General features: G+C 42.9%; 1 protein-coding gene across 1 annotated transcript; it reads right to left on the reverse strand.

The window, feature by feature from the left end:
- Window positions 1-1,307: 1,307 nt before the first annotated feature.
- On the reverse strand, window positions 1,308-21,945 carry LOC134753581 (wee1-like protein kinase). Its single transcript, XM_063689504.1, has 11 exons — window positions 21,503-21,945; window positions 15,425-15,537; window positions 14,842-14,955; window positions 13,620-13,711; window positions 11,677-11,894; window positions 7,475-7,621; window positions 6,736-6,869; window positions 5,828-5,953; window positions 4,528-4,655; window positions 3,209-3,375; window positions 1,308-2,526 (listed from the first exon to the last, which is right to left on the reverse strand). The coding sequence occupies exons 1-11, from the start codon at window positions 21,724-21,726 to the stop codon at window positions 2,355-2,357; spliced, it is 1,635 nt and encodes a 544-aa protein (XP_063545574.1). The 5' UTR covers window positions 21,727-21,945; the 3' UTR covers window positions 1,308-2,354.
- Window positions 21,946-22,191: the final 246 nt, after the last annotated feature.

Genomic DNA, 22,191 nt, shown 5'->3' on the forward strand with positions numbered 1-22,191 from the left:
AGAGACACTAAGATATAAGAAAGTTATTTAATATCATTATCTCTAACAAAATAAAGTCTTTGATGAAATCAAAGATATAACTCCGTAATAGATCGATACAGTCTAAGGAAAAAACGTGCCTCGAAAATCAAGAAAATTTGATTCTCGATCAGATGGCGCCACTACCTTTAGCCTACTCTCGTATAGATGGCGTTGACGGTTTCGTTTGTTATTTAACAATTTTAACGCATATCAGTGAAAGAACATGGGTCAATATCATATAAAAATAATTAATATAATAAATGCAAATTAAAAAAAATCATTTATCCGTATATAAATTCATGTTTTTGATATTTTTGTTTTTAGTTTTAATCGTGTGTCGACAGATGGCAGTGAATTTACTGTGGTTACAAAATTTACTATGACAGTACCGCTCTATCATATTATATCCTCTTTGATAAAATAAAATAAACATAATATATATAACCCAGAGAGGAAAATGGGGTCTGTTTGTATGGTGAATCGGTCGTCCCCTTTCATCTTAAGTACGAGTCTTTAAAGTAAAATATCAACTGATTATAACTTACGCGCGTAACAGACTATTAATCTTTATCTAACTATATTAATTAGAAAGAGACGGGTAGTCAATCTCGCGCGATGACGCGAACATGGACTGACGTGTATAAACGTCGGGTAGAATTTGACCGTACGTTTTTTTATAGCGTTTAGCCAAACCATCATAAGGCACTTTAATCTGTTATATACATCGTCACAATTATTATGACAAAATAAGGTCATTCTGCGACTAAAGTGACTCGCGTTACTTTTTAAGGAACGACCGATAGTATGTATGTATGTATGTATAAACTCTTTATTGTACAAAGACATAGAACACACACACATAGTCACAATCATTGAGGACAAAATGGGTTATTCGCATTAGTTGGGTTAGGGTTCATCCATTACTTACGTCACACGAATTTCGAGGTTTTTTGACCCCTCCCTTCTTGTCACACTTGGTCACATTTGGCAAACCCCTCCCTCCCTCGTGTGACTTCACATTTTTTCAATGAAATCGGCAAATCGAATTAAGTATTAATAATATTTTATCAAAATATTTTTGACAATAGAAATATTAGTAATTTTATAACCCAAAACTGATTAGGAAAGAAAATTAAACGAATAAAAACGATTATCGTTCTAAAAACTTGTTATTTAACTGTACAGCGAATAAAATAATTTAAATAAGTTAGTGCAGTCACAAAGTTTGTGACGCCCCCCTCCCCCTTGTCACATGCCCCCCCCCCCCCTAAACGTGTGATGTAATTAATAGATGACCCCTTATCCCCAGTGGTAACAACTAAGAAAAATAATCCCCAATAGTAATTAGTCTCTATTACACTATTATAGTTGTATCCTTATTCGTAATATGGGGCATTTTCTATGAAAAGGGACCTTATTGTCGATATTGAAGCATCGTTTATAATGGCGTAAGCGCCATCTCCAAGCGCTTTTTGTAGAAAATACCACATATGTTGTTCAAATGTTGTTTACAATAATTATAGCTTGATTTTGTAAACAATTTAATGCCCGCTGTAGGGTAGGGTAGGAAACAGTGGCTCGCAGAAATTAGCCGGGTACAGTGACTCACTCAACCTAATTCCAACATGATAGCGATATCGGGGCGACTGAGCCACTGTTTCCTACCTTACCCTACACACTCGTCAAGAGCGTCTCCTAGAGTCTCGGAGTAAGAGCGAGACGAAAAGGGACCAGTATGTATACACTCGTTCTCATCCAGTATCGGGTTGTCTCTACGAGTGTGTACAGCACAACACAAAAGCGATATATTTATTTGTTACATTTCGTGTGCCCACTAGTACTAAATATTTAGATGTAGAAGGAAATTCTAGGAAATGCGAACTAAATAGGGGGTATTACTGCAATGTTCCGCCACCAGAGTGCAGCACTAGCCTCTTTGGTAAACCATAGAGGAGCTTATACACTGTGCCTTTAACAGTTTTTTGAGAAGTTTTCAGAGATAATAAAATATGACATCGATGCATCAAAGCGGTTTGTTTACAGAGGACCTACCGGGAAACGCGAATCCGAAATTTCTCTATCTGCCTTTTTATCGCTAGAATATGCAAGTGACAGAGATGTTAGATTACGAAATTTAGATTTTCTTATTTCGCGATAAACCTCAGACTGTGGGATTGTGTGCCCCCCTCCGCAAAGTTTCCCTATGTATTAGTATTAGTTTAAAACCGGTCAGTTATCTATAAACCTATATATTCCACCGTCTCCTCGTGACAATCAAAATCCTTTGTATTTATAGTTCCAATTATTAATTTCTCTGTCAATATGCTATATATCTATACCTTTTTCCGTCTGTCCGTCCGCCTGTCCAAGCGGTGCATGGGCGTATTCGTAGTTTGCATGGTGTCGAGATGATCCCTCGGTTTTTGCATGCGTTTTGCGGAGCGCGTGCGGAACTTGGCGGAGTCCTGGCTCACCAGGCGGCCGGGGGTTAGGGACTTTATACATCTGGGAATTAAAAAATAACGTCAAATTTTGTGTAAACCAAGGTTTAGTCTAAATCAGTAAAAAAGTATTATTTTACAGAAAAAAAGTACAATATACATATTAAAAATTACATGGTACAAATAATAAGATGTACAAAGGCAAACTTATCCCTTTGAGGGATCTCTTCCAGTTAACCTTTGAGTAGATGAGAGGAGAAAGTGAAAAGAGGGTGACAAATGTAGCAAAATGTACAACAAGGTACCAGAAAGATAAAGGATATAAATACATACAAAATTAATAGGATAAACATATAATATATTACACAAAAAGGAATGGGGAAAATACACTAAAAATTGGAAAGAAGTAGAAAAATATAAAGCAACATACAATACAAATATAGGCACAAGAAAAAAAAAAATAGGGAAAAGATGTATATTATAAATGCTAAAGTGTGTCTGTCTGTCTGTTAACTCTTCACGCTTAAGCCGCTGAACCGATTTAGTTGAAATTTGGTACAGAGATAGTTTGAGTCCGGGGGAAGGAAATGGGTAGTTTTTATCTCAGAAATCATCCTTTAAGGGGGTGAACTGTGGAAGTTTGTATGAGGAATCGATAAAAACCAGATTGGATAAAAAATAAGCTACCCAAATTGCTAACGAAGTCAGGGGCAAAAGCTAGTTTTTTATAATTCAATGTTACTTACCTCGCATATTCGTCTAGTTTCTTCGTAAGCAACTCGTTTTTAAGCTTAGCGGCCGCTAGCTCCCTCGTTAGTTGCGTCTTGCTCTTATTGCCGGCCGGGTGGAGCAGCGGGTGCTTCCGCAGGCGGCTCGCGGACGGTCGCTGGTTTGGGTCCGGGTCGATCATTTTCTGAAATTTATTATATGGATTAGGCAAAAGACATCACATCTTTTGCAAAAAAACCGGCCAAGTGCGAGTCGGACTCGCGCACGAAGGGTTGCGTACCATTACGCAAAAAAAAAACGGCAAAAAAATCACGTTTGTTGTATGGGATTTCATTCTGTTTTTAATATTTGTTGTTATAGCGAAAATTTCAACTGTCTAGCTATCACGGTTGATAAGATACAGCCTGGTGACAGACGGACAGACAGACAAACAGCGAAGTCTTAGTAATAGGGTCCCGTTTTTACCCTTTGGGTACGAAACCCTAAAAATGGCGCCGGAATAAAAATACTACTTCATATTTTTTGCTCGGTGTGAAGTTTTATAATGTTACTGTTAGTGAATACATTTATGGTCGATAGCTAACGGGTGGATTGTATAATGAGATGAGATGACGGAAACACGTAATAGAAGTTAATTGTTTTAATAATATTATCAACAAGAAAATACAGCACAAACGGTGTCAAAGGTAGACAGACAATTAATACTTGACATAGAACAAAAGAAAAGAATAAAAATCTTACAAAGAGGTCGCATGCCAGTCGCCAACAGTGGTGGAAGTAAATAATCTAAAATGATGTATGTCATATTTTAAGAAAACATTTTTTTGTAAAACTAGACTAGTATACGACACAAATATTCCAAAGTAATATGACTAAATAGACCCTAGACGGAGTAGTAACGATAAATAGAAAGGCTACATGTAGGACTCGATGGAATTACTTAAAGAGTAGGGGTCCAATGACAGTACCCTGAGGCACACCATAAAAAAATGTTCGGTTCTACACTGATATGGTTTTCAATATTCCAATATTTACTTTTTATTAATAATGCCAATTTGCTAATTATGTTTTGCATAAAGGAGCTCTAAAGGCGCTGTCGCATGTCGATAATAAATATAATTTCTATACCAATACCTAAGGAAAGGATGTCAACCGTGTCAAAGGCTTCCTAACGATCCAAAAGTTCCCTCACAATATAAACTCTGGCAAACCTAATTAGTCAGTAGAAAAAGGCAAGAAATTCAAATTTTCTGCGGAAGGGCAACCCTACGCGCTTACATTTTTTTAATTAGCCTCATTTTTCTACTGCCGGAAATGGCTTGCCTGCCTATATTACCTGTATGAGTTGGTGGAACTCTCGGGAGATGCCGGGTAGTTCGGGCAGCTGTCCGTCGCGCAACGCGTGCCAGCCCGGACCGTTCTTGGGGAGAGGCCCGCCGCCCGCCGCCTCGAACAGCGTCAGACCTGGACAATACAAAACACTATATAGCCTCGTAAGACCCACCATACTAAATTTTCCTATTTTTTATTTGAACCTTGTTGCACAGTAAATTAGGATGAATTTCGTTTGTTTAAGAAAACAATTAAACAAAAGAAATGGCCCTTTATTAGGTTTATGAAAGGATCAAATTAGGTTCAAACGGATAGAGAAGAAAGAAAAAGAAAGGAAAAGAAGTATAATGATGATGATACATTCCTGTTATCCCTCATTAGGGACATAGGGCTCGCAGAAGAATTCTCCATTTGATCTTGGGCGGCTACTTCCAGCTCTCTCCAGTCGAAAAGAATTATGTATTAAAAGAAGTATGACATCAGAAATATCAAAAAGACGTGTCATTATGAAGTTTGCATAAATGAAAAGCATCAAATGCAATTTATACAGAATTCGTTCTTTAGACTTGAAAGAATCCCATAGAAGTATAAAGCATGAGGATTATTATGATGAAGTTAAAACCAAAATTTTCTTTATTCAAATAAACCTATCGAAGACAAGCATCTGCGAATCGTCAGTTACAAATATCATCCTTGTAAGTTCAAATCCAGCGAATGCCTAGGAATAGGACACATAATAGGACAGACTTACCGAAGGCGAATATGTCGGACTTGGTGAGATGTGTGAGATCCTCCTGAATGATCTCGCGAGTGAGATAGCGACAGTCTTCCTCCTCTACATGTCACGTGACTTAGGTCACCTGTTGTAAATAATTGTAGGACAGACTTACCGAAGGCGAATATGTCGGACTTGGTGAGATGTGTGAGATCCTCCTGAATGATCTCGCGAGTGAGATAGCGACATTCTCCCTCCTCTACATGTCACGTGACTTAGGTCACCTGTTGTAAATAATTGTAGGACAGACTTACCGAAGGCGAATATGTCGGACTTGGTGAGATGTGTGATCCTCCTGAATGATCTCGCGAGTGAGATAGCGACAGTCTCCCTCCTCTACATGTCACGTGACTTAGGTCACCTGTTGTAAATAATTGTGAACAGACTTACCGAAGGCGAATATGTCCGACTTGGTGAGATGTGTAAGATCCTCCTGAATGATCTCGCGAGTGAGATAGCGACAGTCTTCCTCCTCTACATGTCACGTGACTTAGGTCACCTGTTGTAAATAATTGTAGGACAGACTTACCGAAGGCGAATATGTCCGACTTGGTGAGATGTGTGAGATCCTCCTGAATGATCTCGCGAGTGAGATAGCGACAGTCTCCCTCCTCTACGCGCGGGGATGATACGCACGTCACGTGGCCCAGGTCACCTGATGGAAAAACATATAATTTATATAGTTGTAGGAATAAGCGCTGACTCGAGACGCTAGTGTGGGGTGGCCAAGGGCCTGACACTCTTTGATAGAGAAAGATAGTTTTATTGCAATTCCTATAAGAGGAAAGAGAAAATAGTGCCATGCTTTGTCCTTATCACCGACCGGGTGGCATCATAGATAGGAGGCGATGGCGAAATACCGAAATTTATAAGAGTGAAAAAGAAAAAAAAATCCCATGCTGCCCAAATTTTATATGAATATTCTTTCTCTTACCCCCGGTCGCTCGGTGGCGCGTCTATAACTACTTGTATATACTGTCTATGAGGGTGGCCCATAAAATGAGTGTGAAATCGTATTGTTACACATTTTTGTGTGATTTGGGTATGTCGTAATGATGTAAAAATCATATAATGGAAAATTAAACATCTTTTTAATTTAAATGCGTTAAAATTTCGTGTTATTACCATGTTTGACGTCCATGTGTACCAAATGTAACTAATGTAAATGTAACTCAACGATCTTTGTATATGATATGTGCGTGTTATTATTATAGTCATCGTCAGAGTTCGTCGCTGGCTCGCCTTCTCGGCTGCACACGAAAATGTTACTAGGTTTCATGTCCATGTGTGCCAAATGTAACTCAACGATCTTGTATATGTGCGTGTTGGTATTATAGTCACCGTCAGAGTCCGCCGCTGGCTCGCATTCTCGGCTGCACACGAAAATGTTACCAGGTTTCATGTCCATGTGTGCCAAATGTAACTAATGTAACTCACCGATCTTGTATATGTGCGTGTTGGTGTTATAGTCGTCATCGTCTGAGTCCGCCGCTGGTTCGCCTTCTCGGCTGCACACGAAGATGTTACCAGGCTTCACGTCCATGTGTACGAGTTGTAACGAGTGGATGTAACTGTAACAATCGAAAATTATATTTAGAACAAATGAAAATTATACGCAAATCTTTTTCGATACAAGTCTGCATAGTTAGAAATTGGTACGGGGATAGTTTGAGTTCTAATGAAGGACATAGATTAGTTTTTAGCTCGAAAATCATTCCTTAAGGGGGTCAAAAGGCTTAACAATTTAAGTGGTATATGTCAATTCTATGCAGACAAAGCCGCAGGCAGAAACTAGTGTAGAATACTCACGCCAAATCATCAGCAAAAAAAAAAAATTAAAATTTTAACTGTTTATTTTTTATAAAGAACAAGAATTACAACATTCCTAGCTCCAATCTTATATTTTTAAGATTATATGGGCTAAGCAACATGTGCCAGTAGTAGTAACAGTTTACTCTCTGGTTCAAGAGAGCATCTCCCTTTCATTATTCCAGCTTCAGTCATTTAGAGGCAGTTTTCGCTAAGCTGCGTCTAAATGTGGAAACAATTTGCCGCCACCAGTAGTTAAGAGTAAGTCCCCGGCAGTTTTCAAATTACTACTACGTTGGATGATCATGTGTCGTACCAAGTATACACACAACACACACACGCATACATACATACATAGAATACTCACGCTAAACCATCAGCAACATGGGACAGCAGTAGTAACAGTTCACTTTCAGGCAGCGGTCCGTTCTCCATCATCTGCTGAAGGCTGTCACCCGAGCAATACTCGTTTTGGATTATCATGTGGTCGTCTTCTGCCCACGCCGAGTAGTATCTAAGGTGAGGAATGAGTATTAATATTATGAGTACAGTAGAATTAGTACAATTTAATTTAACATAAAATCCTCCTAATAATTGAAATAAAATTAAATTCAAAACCTTACTGTAAAAAAACTATAACTCGTAATAATCTGGGGACACGGCAGTGCCCCCGCTATCCTCTATCCACCCGGTCCGCCACCGGCCTGAGGGACCGCTTGAGTGCGTACACGCATCCGTCCAGCTTGCTTGACGTATTGTATCAACTCACCTGACGACCCTGGGATGTTTCCCTAGCACGGCGTGCGCGTACACTTCGGTGAGCGCGGCACGCTCCTGCGCAGAGCCCGCGACAGGCCTGAGGGACCGCTTGAGTGCGTACACGCATCCGTCCAGCTTGCTTGACGTATTGTATCAACTCACCTGACGACCCTGGGATGTTTCCCTAGCACGGCGTGCGCGTACACCTCGGTGAGCGCGGCACGCTCCTGCGCAGAGCCCGCGACAGGCCTGAGGGACCGCTTGAGTGCGTACACGCATCCGTCCAGCTTGCTTGACGTATTGTATCAACTCACCTGACGACCCTGGGATGTTTCCCTAGCACGGCGTGCGCGTACACCTCGGTGAGCGCGACACGCTCCTGCGCAGAGCCCGCGACAGGCCTGAGGGACCGCTTGAGTGCGTACACGCATCCGTCCAGCTTGCTTGACGTATTGTATCAACTCACCTGACGACCCTGGGATGTTTCCCTAGCACGGCGTGCGCGTACACCTCGGTGAGCGCGGCACGCTCCTGCGCAGAGCCCGCGACAGGCCTGAGGGACCGCTTGAGTGCGTACACGCATCCGTCCAGCTTGCTTGACGTATTGTATCAACTCACCTGACGACCCTGGGATGTTTCCCTAGCACGGCGTGCGCGTACACCTCGGTGAGCGCGGCACGCTCCTGCGCAGAGCCCGCGACAGGCCTGAGGGACCGCTTGAGTGCGTACACGCATCCGTCCAGCTTGCTTGACGTATTGTATCAACTCACCTGACGACCCTGGGATGTTTCCCTAGCACGGCGTGCGCGTACACCTCGGTGAGCGCGGCACGCTCCTGCGCAGAGCCCGCGACAGGCCTGAGGGACCGCTTGAGTGCGTACACGCATCCGTCCAGCTTGCTTGACGTATTGTATCAACTCACCTGACGACCCTGGGATGTTTCCCTAGCACGGCGTGCGCGTACACCTCGGTGAGCGCGGCACGCTCCTGCGCAGAGCCCGCGACAGGCCTGAGGGACCGCTTGAGTGCGTACACGCATCCGTCCAGCTTGCTTGACGTATTGTATCAACTCACCTGACGACCCTGGGATGTTTCCCTAGCACGGCGTGCGCGTACACCTCGGTGAGCGCGGCACGCTCCTGCGCAGAGCCCGCGACAGGCCTGAGGGACCGCTTGAGTGCGTACACGCATCCGTCCAGCTTGCTTGACGTATTGTATCAACTCACCTGACGACCCTGGGATGTTTCCCTAGCACGGCGTGCGCGTACACCTCGGTGAGCGCGGCACGCTCCTGCGCAGAGCCCGCGACAGGCCTGAGGGACCGCTTGAGTGCGTACACGCATCCGTCCAGCTTGCTTGACGTATTGTATCAACTCACCTGACGACCCTGGGATGTTTCCCTAGCACGGCGTGCGCGTACACCTCGGTGAGCGCGGCACGCTCCTGCGCAGAGCCCGCGACAGGCCTGAGGGACCGCTTGAGTGCGTACACGCATCCGTCCAGCTTGCTTGACGTATTGTATCAACTCACCTGACGACCCTGGGATGTTTCCCTAGCACGGCGTGCGCGTACACCTCGGTGAGCGCGGCACGCTCCTGCGCAGAGCCCGCGACAGGCCTGAGGGACCGCTTGAGTGCGTACACGCATCCGTCCAGCTTGCTTGACGTATTGTATCAACTCACCTGACGACCCTGGGATGTTTCCCTAGCACGGCGTGCGCGTACACCTCGGTGAGCGCGGCACGCTCCTGCGCAGAGCCCGCGACAGGCCTGAGGGACCGCTTGAGTGCGTACACGCATCCGTCCAGCTTGCTTGACGTATTGTATCAACTCACCTGACGACCCTGGGATGTTTCCCTAGCACGGCGTGCGCGTACACCTCGGTGAGCGCGGCACGCTCCTGCGCAGAGCCCGCGACAGGCCTGAGGGACCGCTTGAGTGCGTACACGCATCCGTCCAGCTTGCTTGACGTATTGTATCAACTCACCTGACGACCCTGGGATGTTTCCCTAGCACGGCGTGCGCGTACACCTCGGTGAGCGCGGCACGCTCCTGCGCAGAGCCCGCGACAGGCCTGAGGGACCGCTTGAGTGCGTACACGCATCCGTCCAGCTTGCTTGACGTATTGTATCAACTCACCTGACGACCCTGGGATGTTTCCCTAGCACGGCGTGCGCGTACACCTCGGTGAGCGCGGCACGCTCCTGCGCAGAGCCCGCGACAGGCCTGAGGGACCGCTTGAGTGCGTACACGCATCCGTCCAGCTTGCTTGACGTATTGTATCAACTCACCTGACGACCCTGGGATGTTTCCCTAGCACGGCGTGCGCGTACACCTCGGTGAGCGCGGCACGCTCCTGCGCAGAGCCCGCGACAGGCCTGAGGGACCGCTTGAGTGCGTACACGCATCCGTCCAGCTTGCTTGACGTATTGTATCAACTCACCTGACGACCCTGGGATGTTTCCCTAGCACGGCGTGCGCGTACACCTCGGTGAGCGCGGCACGCTCCTGCGCAGAGCCCGCGACAGGCCTGAGGGACCGCTTGAGTGCGTACACGCATCCGTCCAGCTTGCTTGACGTATTGTATCAACTCACCTGACGACCCTGGGATGTTTCCCTAGCACGGCGTGCGCGTACACCTCGGTGAGCGCGGCACGCTCCTGCGCAGAGCCCGCGACAGGCCTGAGGGACCGCTTGAGTGCGTACACGCATCCGTCCAGCTTGCTTGACGTATTGTATCAACTCACCTGACGACCCTGGGATGTTTCCCTAGCACGGCGTGCGCGTACACCTCGGTGAGCGCGGCACGCTCCTGCGCAGAGCCCGCGACAGGCCTGAGGGACCGCTTGAGTGCGTACACGCATCCGTCCAGCTTGCTTGACGTATTGTATCAACTCACCTGACGACCCTGGGATGTTTCCCTAGCACGGCGTGCGCGTACACCTCGGTGAGCGCGGCACGCTCCTGCGCAGAGCCCGCGACAGGCCTGAGGGACCGCTTGAGTGCGTACACGCATCCGTCCAGCTTGCTTGACGTATTGTATCAACTCACCTGACGACCCTGGGATGTTTCCCTAGCACGGCGTGCGCGTACACCTCGGTGAGCGCGGCACGCTCCTGCGCAGAGCCCGCGACAGGCCTGAGGGACCGCTTGAGTGCGTACACGCATCCGTCCAGCTTGCTTGACGTATTGTATCAACTCACCTGACGACCCTGGGATGTTTCCCTAGCACGGCGTGCGCGTACACCTCGGTGAGCGCGGCACGCTCCTGCGCAGAGCCCGCGACAGGCCTGAGGGACCGCTTGAGTGCGTACACGCATCCGTCCAGCTTGCTTGACGTATTGTATCAACTCACCTGACGACCCTGGGATGTTTCCCTAGCACGGCGTGCGCGTACACCTCGGTGAGCGCGGCACGCTCCTGCGCAGAGCCCGCGACAGGCCTGAGGGACCGCTTGAGTGCGTACACGCATCCGTCCAGCTTGCTTGACGTATTGTATCAACTCACCTGACGACCCTGGGATGTTTCCCTAGCACGGCGTGCGCGTACACCTCGGTGAGCGCGGCACGCTCCTGCGCAGAGCCCGCGACAGGCCTGAGGGACCGCTTGAGTGCGTACACGCATCCGTCCAGCTTGCTTGACGTATTGTATCAACTCACCTGACGACCCTGGGATGTTTCCCTAGCACGGCGTGCGCGTACACCTCGGTGAGCGCGGCACGCTCCTGCGCAGAGCCCGCGACAGGCCTGAGGGACCGCTTGAGTGCGTACACGCATCCGTCCAGCTTGCTTGACGTATTGTATCAACTCACCTGACGACCCTGGGATGTTTCCCTAGCACGGCGTGCGCGTACACCTCGGTGAGCGCGGCACGCTCCTGCGCAGAGCCCGCGACAGGCCTGAGGGACCGCTTGAGTGCGTACACGCATCCGTCCAGCTTGTTGACGCAGCGCGTGACGCGGCCGAACTCGCCGCGGCCGATCACGTCGAGCTCGATAAACTCTACGTTGTAGCGAGATATGTTAGACTCCTGGTGACAATATTAAAATATCAAATGAATATTAATATTTGAAGTGACCTATCCGGCCATATTTTTACTATCCGGCCGATACCAAATTATTGCGTAGTTTCTGGCCGGATACTGGATAGTAACTTAGCACTACACGGTCACCGTGCATATTTATGAATAATGATATAGGTAAATAACAACATGGTACCCAAGAGACGGAAAAAGGAATGATGGCAGACAAAAAATGAGATGGGAAGACGAGTTCAGGCAGGTGGCTGGAGCCTTGTGAAGACAGGCTCTGGACAGGGACTCGTAGAGGAATATGGGAGAGGCCTATGCCAAGAGCAACCAGACAAGACGTATGCGGAGAAAGGCTAGCAGTAAGTATATTTATGAATAAAATGTGCACTAAAAAAAAAAGTGAAAGTGAAAATGTGCACTAAAGGCTAGACCATGTAACTTTTATAATATCTATGTAAAACTCTTTTTATGTATGTGCAAATAAATGATTATGATTATTATGATTAAAAACACCTTAATAGATAACAAAACAAATTTAATTAGGTATTCAATCGCAACGAAAATATTTACAAAGTGTACATCTTAAGACCGCCTGTTGCTACCTTTATTTACATTGTAAATCTGTTATTTTTTTTCTTTTGGGGTGCAATATAGTGTATTTACTTTACTTACATACTTACTTGTAACTTACCTATGTATAACGTAACACACACAACGTTAACAAATAAAATCTTTGAATGTTTTGTAAAGTACCGATATTCAAGTTGCACTGCGTGTGAATTTAGTTAGCTTTACTAACAGACTGCCTCTGTAACTAGAAAAAGTTGCAACCCGAACATTGTGAACATGTTAGGCAAAACATTTTGTCGGTTACCAGCTGGATACCAGGTATTCAGCGGACCAGTCTGCCGGATATCCAGTATCCGGTATCTGGCCAAACTACTGTCCGTTGCACCTTTTTTTTTTTTTTTTTTATACCACGTCGGTGGCAATCAAGCATACGGCCCGCCTGAAGGTAAGCAGTTACCGTAGCCTATGAACGCCTGCAACACCGGAGATATTACACGCGCGTTGCCGACACTTTAAAAACCTGTACACTCCTTTTTTGAAGAACCCCATACTGTAGCCCCTCGGGAAAACCTCGGCAGGGAGCTCATTCCACAGCCGAAGCGTACGCGGGAGGAAATTCCTCTTAAACCGCACAGTACGCGACCATTTAGGTGCTAGGGTGTGAGGATGAACACCCTGCCGATGGCGAGCGGTGCGGTGATAGAAAGCGGCCGTTGGCATCATGTCAAACAATTCTTCAGAGCACAGCCCATTGTACAATTGTAACATTGTACCTCTTTGATGATGATAATGATGGATTCCTGTTATCCCTCATTAGCAAGGGCCTGACACTCTTTAATAGAGAAAGATAGTCTTATTGCGATTCCTATAAGAGGAAAGAGAAAATAGTGCCATGCTTTGTCCTTATCACCGACCGGGTTTTTTTTCATGGTCGGGTTATGGCAGCATAGGTAGGAGGCGATGGCAAAATACCAAAATTTATAAGAGTGCAAGAGAAAAAGGATTATGCTGCCATACATTAACATGTCAATACATGAATATGTCTTTCTCTTACCCCTGGTCGCTCGGTTTCATGTCTATAACTACTATACTATGTCTATGCTAATTAGTGACATAGGATTTGCAGAAGCACCTCTAGTAATTGTAAGTGCTTACCCTCAATCTTTTAGCAGGCTGCTCCGGTGTGCCATCTCCCATAGACGTTGGTGTTTTGGAGAGCGCCCGCTTCTTCTTATTCAATGCTTGACCTGTGCACAATAAATACAAGTTAATGGATAATAATTACAAAATATCAAGAGTAGAACGGGTAACTTTTATCGAAATTTATACACAAAGTCAACAATAGGGATGTTGACAATTTTTAGGGTTCCGTACCGACGGGACCCTATTACTAAGACTCCGCTATCCGTCTGTGCGTCCGTCTGTCTGTCTGTCACCAGGTTGTATCTCATGAACCATGATAGCTAGACAGTTGAAATTGTCACAGATGATGTATTTCTGTTGCCGCTAAACAACAAATATTAAAAAGTACGGAACCCTCGGTGCGCGAGTCGGACTCGCACTTGGCCGGTTTTTTGAACTGTTTTCATTTTATAGATACACACGTAAATATTGCAAAAAAAAATATTTTTATTCATTAATTTTTAATAAAAAATCGACTTATTAGTTTAGTGTTTAAATTTCGCGCAAAAACGCTCCAAGCTGTCACGTGATCTTGATGACGTAACGATGTGATAAACAAAACTGCTGTCAGTGCCACCTCTGGCACTGACCTGGCGGTCCTCACCACCTTGAGACAACTTGTCTGTGCGCGTTTCACACACAGTGACGTCACGCGCTCTGATTTGCGTCCGCAGTCACGTGATACTGGGCATTATTATAAATAATTTTAGAGATTATTTTTAATTAATTTATTACGCATATTTACACTTACAAAATATGATTTTCAGCATTCTAATATGGTAAAAATATAACATTTTATAGATTCATGTCAACATCCCTATTTTCAAAGCTAATGAGTGTATTTTTATAGTCGAGGTTCACACGGCGTTAATTTTTCCCGTATACCGTATACGGGATTTTTTCCAGATCTAGCCTAGCCAGTGAGTCTAGCCGTACGAACGATTTTGTAAGTTGCCATACAAAATTTTGCTGTCAGCTGTCACTACGGTATTTGATAAAATCCCGTATACGAAAAATAGGGAAAAAATAACGCCGTGTGAACCTGGCCTTATTTTGTCTGCCAGAAACCTTTTAAGCAATAAGGGCTGTATCATGACGCTCCGTGGACGTATGCCGCCGCTTCGTTGGCGGACAGTTTACACTTTGAGGTATATAGGGTAGGTAAAGGTAGGTCTTAGAAAAATGGTAAAGTTACCATCAGGAGTAAACGGGTTGATGTTGGCCACGGGTTTACAGTCCTCATGCATACTGCCGAGCGCACTGTCCTCGTCCGGCGGGTGCAGGTGATGGCTGGAGCCCGTGGTAATGCCTGGGGACCATAGCAAATTATATGTCTTTCTTGTAGCTAAGTTTTCTCTTTAATTTGGTTTAGTTACTTAAGTAATTTTTATTCGTATAAATAAGTAAATAAAATATAGTGATTATATAATATGTTAGTACTAAGCAGTCGTCTTGAGTCACCGCCTCAATTCGGGCAGGCTGAAAACCAGCGCTAAAACCACACAGTTAGCCTTAACTGTACTTAGCCTTATCTGCTGTAGCCTTAAGGGCTTCCAGTACATTAGCTGAGACTGTCCTATTGTCACGTAGATATGTAATCTGAATTTATTTATACATAAATTGTCTAGTTTAAGTATAGCATAAGTGTGTAAAAATTATTGTAAAAAAACCCTTGTTGTGGCAATAAATTATTAATCTATCTATCTATCTATAATGATGATGATATCTATAATATAGATTATATCTTACTGTAATTTTGTATGTTGATGATAACTTACATGGTACAGTATTAAGTTTGGGTGGAAACAGTCGCGATCTCGACGTGTTGTGGGATGGTGTTGATGAGCATTTCTCCAGTAGGCTCATCGGCGTTCGGGGACTGTCGAACAACCTGTAAAGATGATAGTAAAGATAAGATAATAATAAAATTAAAATCATAATAGTATAAGATCCAGGCCGGGGTTCAGGCAGAACGAAAAGGAGATGGCGGGACGACTTGAACGCATTCTACTCCGAACGGTGGGAAAATGCCGATGACAGGGTCGGGTGGAAAAAACGAGGGGAGGCCTTTGCCCAGCAATGGGACACCAAAGTAGGCTAATTAAAAAAAAAGTATAAGATCAGAATAGGTAATTTGAACCTAAAGCTCTGGTTTCCTAGGAAAGCGTGGGACTAGACGCGGACTTGCGTTTCACCCTTACGTCGCCACTGATTCGTGCAGCGCTATGCATCCAGCTTTATCATGCGAACGGCTAAGGAGTGGAATTCACTTCCTGCAAATCTATTCCCAGTCCACTGGATACTTGGATCTTTTTAAATCGAGAGTGAACAGCAGGGACCGGACAACCCTTTCCGCGATAAAACCCTTTCAATGGGCGACACTCAAACACGGCTAACACATTGAAAGACTTTCCCTTTTGAACTGCAAGCCCATTCATACCCTTACCTTTGACTAACCCTTACCGAAAAGCTAACCAAAAATAAGGCTAGCTCTTAATAAGGATTACCCTTATCTTTAAGCGCTTTTTATAAAGGTTTCCCTTTGCGTGAAAGAGACAGGATTAGTATATATCTACGGTAGTGTATGAAAAGGAAAGAAAATACGTGCCTAGTCAAAGAACGCCGCCGTCGCCGCCGACGATCGCTCGGATTCGAAGTAATGTGTGCTTTATGAACAAGGTAGATGACTTAAATTAGCACGCTTATATGCTAAAAGGGAAGCCCTTTAAAAGGCTAACCCTTATAAGCAATATGCAAGGTGTTGGTGAGTGGATGATAAGGGTTTTGTAAGGGTATTTGGGCTACCGATTACTCAAATGTGGTAGCTTTATGTAAGGGTTTTTAAAAGCAAAACAAAGGGTTTCGTCTGGCAAAGGGTATGGTGAGTTAAGCCTTATGCAATACCCTTATAAAACCCCGATAAGGGATAGCGGGCCGGTCCCTGGTGAAAAGACATCTATTAGGTAATAAATTTATAGTTATTCCAACTAGCAATCAAGTGTAAACCTCTTTTTCTCCATGAGGTTAAACATTAGGGAATAAATAACGTGTCACCATGACTCGCCGTCAAAAGGTGTCACTGTGACTTTTCACAAAATAACAACGTTACAAAATCACATACGTTCCTATTGTTCCTAGCAGTCTCTGTTACTCAAATCACGACAAACGCTCTGACGCTGTGACTGTAACTCGGCTCTAAAAGTCACGTTGAAATAACAGTGTGACTATGGATGGTATAGAAAGGATGCCAATCTCTTATGGCAGAATTGTTGCAAAAGTGACCGCTTTCAGCTTTAAATAATAGTTCCTAATCTCTCCGGTGGCGCTAGTTAGGCTCTGGGACATGAGTATAACATGAACCATATAAGCAAATAAGGCAACAAATAGCCCGACCAAATTACGTAGGTTGTTTTTGGTAGTATTTCGGTGTATGGTGGCGCCGCCTAATTACTGTTTTTTTAAAGGACACTTTTCATACATAGAGATTTGGCTCCTTTATATAGTCTCCATGAGTGTGACAAAAAAATGTTCATTACAGGACCGTGACGTGTCACAAATATCATGCAGTGACACGGTTAACAGGCGAAGTCACGATGACTTTTCACTGTGACTTTTTTGGAACGGGATAGTCAGTCACTGATATCAAAGATAGATATAACTCCGTAATAGATGGATACAGTCTAAGGAAAAAACGTGCCTCGAAAGTCAAGAAAATTTGATTCTCGTTCAGAGGGCGCTACTAGCTTTGGCCTACTGTCGTATGGATGGCGTTGACGGTTTCGTTTGTTATTTAACAATTTTAACTCATATCAGTGAAAGAACATGGGTCAAAATCATAAAAATAATTAATGCAAATAAAAAAAATCATTTATCCATATTTAAATACATTTTATCGTATTTTTATAAATCTTCATTTTTAGTTTTAAAGTGTGTCGACAGATGGCAGTGAATTTACTGGGGTTACAAAATTTACTATGACAGTACCGCTCTAGTATAAGTTACTCTATGCTGATATCAAAATGTAACGATTTTCCCTATGTCTACATAAGGTTGCTACAATTATAACCCATATGAAAAGAGCAGATGTAAAATCACACTTGCACTCCCCACCTTATAGTAACAATACGTGTAACACCTGAGAAAGATTTAGAAAAAAAAAAGAAACTTGCAAGAATCATACAAATTGTAAGTAGTGTATTCTAAAGAACAAACTCAATCAAATTTGAACTTTAACACATTTCAAATAAAATACAAAATCTTAACACACTCATTTTTTGTCCATGCAAGGTGATTCATCCACCTATCATGTTTTGCAAAATGAACTTTATATGTAGAATTATAAGATTCAAATCCTTTTAAAAGTTTATAAGCTACCTAAGAAAGGTGAGGCACATATTTTTTTGGATTCTGTGAGTGTTGTAATAAGAATGATTCTTCATTGGGGTGTTTTTGCGTGGGCGTTTTTTGTGGCGACAGCTGTGATCATATGTTTGTGTCATTGTTGTTTATAACTGCGCTTTAACTGATTTTTAACTGAAATTCTTGTGAACACATGGCCATGTTACATTTTTGTCCACTAATTCTTTTAAATGGATTTATAGTCTGACAAACATTTCTGCTAAATGTGTTAGAAAAAATATGCCTGTGTGTAAGAAGCTAATGTTATCTTTAGTTGGTGAAGCAAATCTTGTCAGTAGAAAAAGGTCGCAAATTTAAAAAAACCGGCCAAGTGCGAGTCAGACTCGCGCACCGAGGGTTCTGTACCTTTTAGTATTTGTTTTGTTGTTATAGCAGCGGCAAAACTAATACATTATCTGTGAAAATTTCGACTGACTAGCTATCACGGCTATTGGTTCAGTGGTTTAAGTGTGAACAGACAGGTGATTAGGTAAGTTTTTGAGGAAAGGAAAATGCCACAACAAATCCCACGTGGATAGAGCCACGAATTAACAAAAGATTAGGGATCCCTTATCAGTAACATCCTGATTAGCTAATCAGGAACTCATTAGGGATAGGCATAGGAATGTGGGATTATATGACTCATGTTACACACTGTGTTTTTGGATGAATTAACTTTGTGTCTTATATGGGATGCAACCTGTTTGAGTACATTTGCTGCATCCCATGTAGACACACTGCTAAGTCGGCAGGCTCAGCGGCAGAGACTGCGGCCAAAAGCAAGCGCCTCAAATACTCTGCTTTGGAAGCCACCTATGACTTCGTGCCCGTCGCCGTCGAGACTGCCGGGCCCTGGGGGCGGGAGGCGCGTGAGCTCTTCCGAGAGCTTGGCAAGCGCCTCAGAGAGAAAGGGAGTGACCCCCGTTCTGAGTCATGGCTTGTCCAACAGGTCTCCATCGCCATACAGCGGGGTAACGCTGCTAGTGTGATGGGGACCTTTGGACCCGCATGGCTCAGAAAGGGTTTTAGTTTCTATTTTTTTATATTTCTTGTATTATAAAATAAGATAATTAACTTTTTAGTCTCACATAACATGGTGATTTCATGGTATTTAAATTTACAGAACATGCATTTAATTTATGTTATATAATAGTTATAATTATAAGCCCATTTCCATTATGTTGAATCTAACAAAGTTTACTTTCATCTAACAAAATTGGACAAGACAAACTAGGGCGTTTTTTGAACTGTAACTTTAAAAACTGTTATTGTAACTGTAACTGGAAAATAGGTAAAAACAATTATTTTATGAAGCAGAAACGTCTGCGATTTTTCCTTTAATTTAAAAATTTGAGGTAAACACAAGTTTAAGGTATGGCATGGAACCTATTTGAAGTGCATTTGGATGTTAAACCCCTCGTATGTGGCCTGTCAAATTTGATTATTGAAAAAGTGACTTTGACCTTTAAAACAATAGATTTAAATTCCCACGCAGAGACCCAATATGTCTAAGCATAGGAGGGGTAAAATAATGGATGTTATCTTGTTCAACATTCGCTATGCGTCTTGCTCGCACCAATACATGTACGAATAAGTTCGAGCGAAATGTACTTGCGAATGATAACAAAAAGTCATCATTTTGATATTAAAATATTAAGTTTGAATTGGCCTCATGTACAAGATAGATCAAACATGACCCTTCCTTAAATAAACATGGTATGAATGGATAACAATAAACAAACTTGTTACAACTTGTGCCCAAAAATTGTATGAGAACTGGTTTGACAGGTTTGCCAGATTTTATGGAATTTGTAACTGAGACTTGTCTCAACTTGTTTATTTAAGGAAAGAGTAGATGATCCTAAAAATGCTTCTTTAGATCCTTGTATAGTTATAGGCCTCTTCTCATTATACAGTAAAGGCTGGCGTCCACTAAACTCGCCGAGGCGAATCGAATCGCAATAATTCGCCTCCTATATTCTCTAATACAACTGCGTCCATTGCCGAAGAGCCGCGGCGCGCCCGTCAATGGACGCAGTTGCATTAGAAAACATAGGAGGCGAATTATTGCGATTCGATTCGATTCGCCTCGGCGAGTCTAGTGGACGCCAGCCTTAAGGCATCTTTATTTTGTGTGACTTTCAGCCACGAAATCTAGATTTTATATTTGCATACCTTTTAGTATTAGAGTATGGTGGACTATGTAATTAAAATTGTAACCCATATTCGCAAATAAACATTCATTCATTCAGTTACCATCAAAAGTAACAGATCAGACGATGCGCCAAAAATACCTATGTAATAATAACTTTATTATGCTTGTACATATGGGGCTTTCCACGAGAATGTCCCTTACGAAATGCTTTTGCCATGTATGTCAGCTAATTCACTCAAATCCGTAAAGCTCGAGAATATACAGTCGCCATCAGATATGTCTGAGCGGACAACGTGTTCACAATATCTGAACACGCACTCTAACGCCCTGACAATAGAGGCGTGTTCAGATATTGTGAGCGCCCCAGCCGCTCCGATATATCTGATGGTGACTGTACTACCAGACCCAATATCATTTTTTCAGCCTTTTCAGAACTATTAGAAAAACGGCGTTTCATAAGGAATATTCTCGTGGAATGCACCATATATTGGGATTGGGATTGTGCCTACAAATAAAAGAGAGAATGTCCTTATAGGGAAAATGGATATTTGTTGTGTTATAGCGGCAACAGAAATAACATTATCTGTGAAAATTTCAACTGTCTAACTATCACTGTTTAAACTTATTTTATGTTTTCTTTTATATTATGTAATGTCTTGTTTGTTTGTGCTTACGAATAAAATCTTATTCTATTCTATCACGGTTTATGAGATACAGCCTGGTGACAGACAGACGGACAGTGGAGTCTTAGTAATAGGGTACCCTAAAAATTAGGGTCTCGTTTTTACCCTTTGGGTAAGGAACCCTAAAAATATGATGGTATAGTATAATTTGAAAGATGGAAGAAAAATATAACCTAACTTTCTATTTGTTAATCCACTATTATTAAATAAAAATTATTACTTACTCCTTGGTCTCTTATAGAAAAAACTGATATTATGAAGACAAGAAATACAAATCAAAGATTAAAATGTATGAATAATTGTAATTGTAAGTATTATTGATTTATTTATAACCTACTAAATCTTTATTCCTTATAAAAAGCCAAAACTTTTATAGAAATGGAACAATCATGTGATGACTGATGAGATGCTCATAAATGAATAAAATTAACACACTTTCTAGAAAAGATACTGCTATTATTATTTGCAACACCTGCGTCGCAATCAAAACAAGCCAGCGTCAGCCTAGTGTTATATAACGGGTTTTAGGTAATTTGGCATTCATTTAGCGTTTCAATACGACAAACAAGCTTTAACGTGGTATTTTACGAGATAAGTTCATGTGATAGTGAAAGTTTTACCTCAAAGCTCGAACTTTTCTGTATGGTGGACTCATTGATGAAGGCGCTGGAGATCCCACTTTCTCTTCATCATCGGGATAACTAAAATCCAGCTTCCTTGGAAACACTGGCGGGATAGGACTCAGATTTTCCGTAAATGTATTGAAGGAATCTGACATTTCTTCCGACAGTTCCGTAGAATTATGCTTAGTCAATCCCGTATTCATTCTGTACCACTCGGTCATGATTAATAAGTTAATAACACATAGATAACACTTTACACTTTAATAACACTGTACCTTAATTAATAACTTACACAACACTGGATTTAACAATATTCTAAACAAAGCACACTTTCACATTCACGTACGTTATGGCGGATGACGCACAGCACCTGTTCAAGTGTGCGGCCAATCACAGCGCTTCATTTAACCGGTGCGATGAATACTGTGCTCCCATTGGCTGGCGTTATTTTTTTTAAATAACGATGTCGCTTCAATACATTTTATTGGTCCGTTTATGGATGCGTTCATATTTAAAACTGCGTTTTGTAACTGCAATTTAATGATACAGAAAGGGTTTGAACTTTGAAGCTCATACTTTGAAGCTTTTTTATGATACTATCATTGAACAGATGAAAATTTTGATAATTTTGTAATTTAGATTTTTTATTTTATTTTGGTTAGCGGTCGAAATGTTTTGATATGGCT

Source organism: Cydia strobilella, chromosome 27 (assembly GCF_947568885.1).
Source record: "Cydia strobilella chromosome 27, ilCydStro3.1, whole genome shotgun sequence".
Taxonomy (NCBI): Eukaryota; Metazoa; Arthropoda; class Insecta; order Lepidoptera; family Tortricidae; genus Cydia; species Cydia strobilella.

Excerpts from the sequence above, each read along its gene's own strand:
- LOC134753581 (XM_063689504.1), bottom strand. The coding sequence starts at position 21,726 with ATGACCGAGTGGTACAGAATGAATACGGGATTGACTAAGCATAATTCT. Across the intron at positions 15,538-21,502 it reads AGAAAAGTTCGAGCTTTGAG|GTTGTTCGACAGTCCCCGAA; the intron begins GTAAAACTTTCA and ends TCATCTTTACAG. Across the intron at positions 7,622-11,676 it reads AAACATCCCAGGGTCGTCAG|ATACTACTCGGCGTGGGCAG; the intron begins GTGAGTTGATAC and ends TCCTCACCTTAG.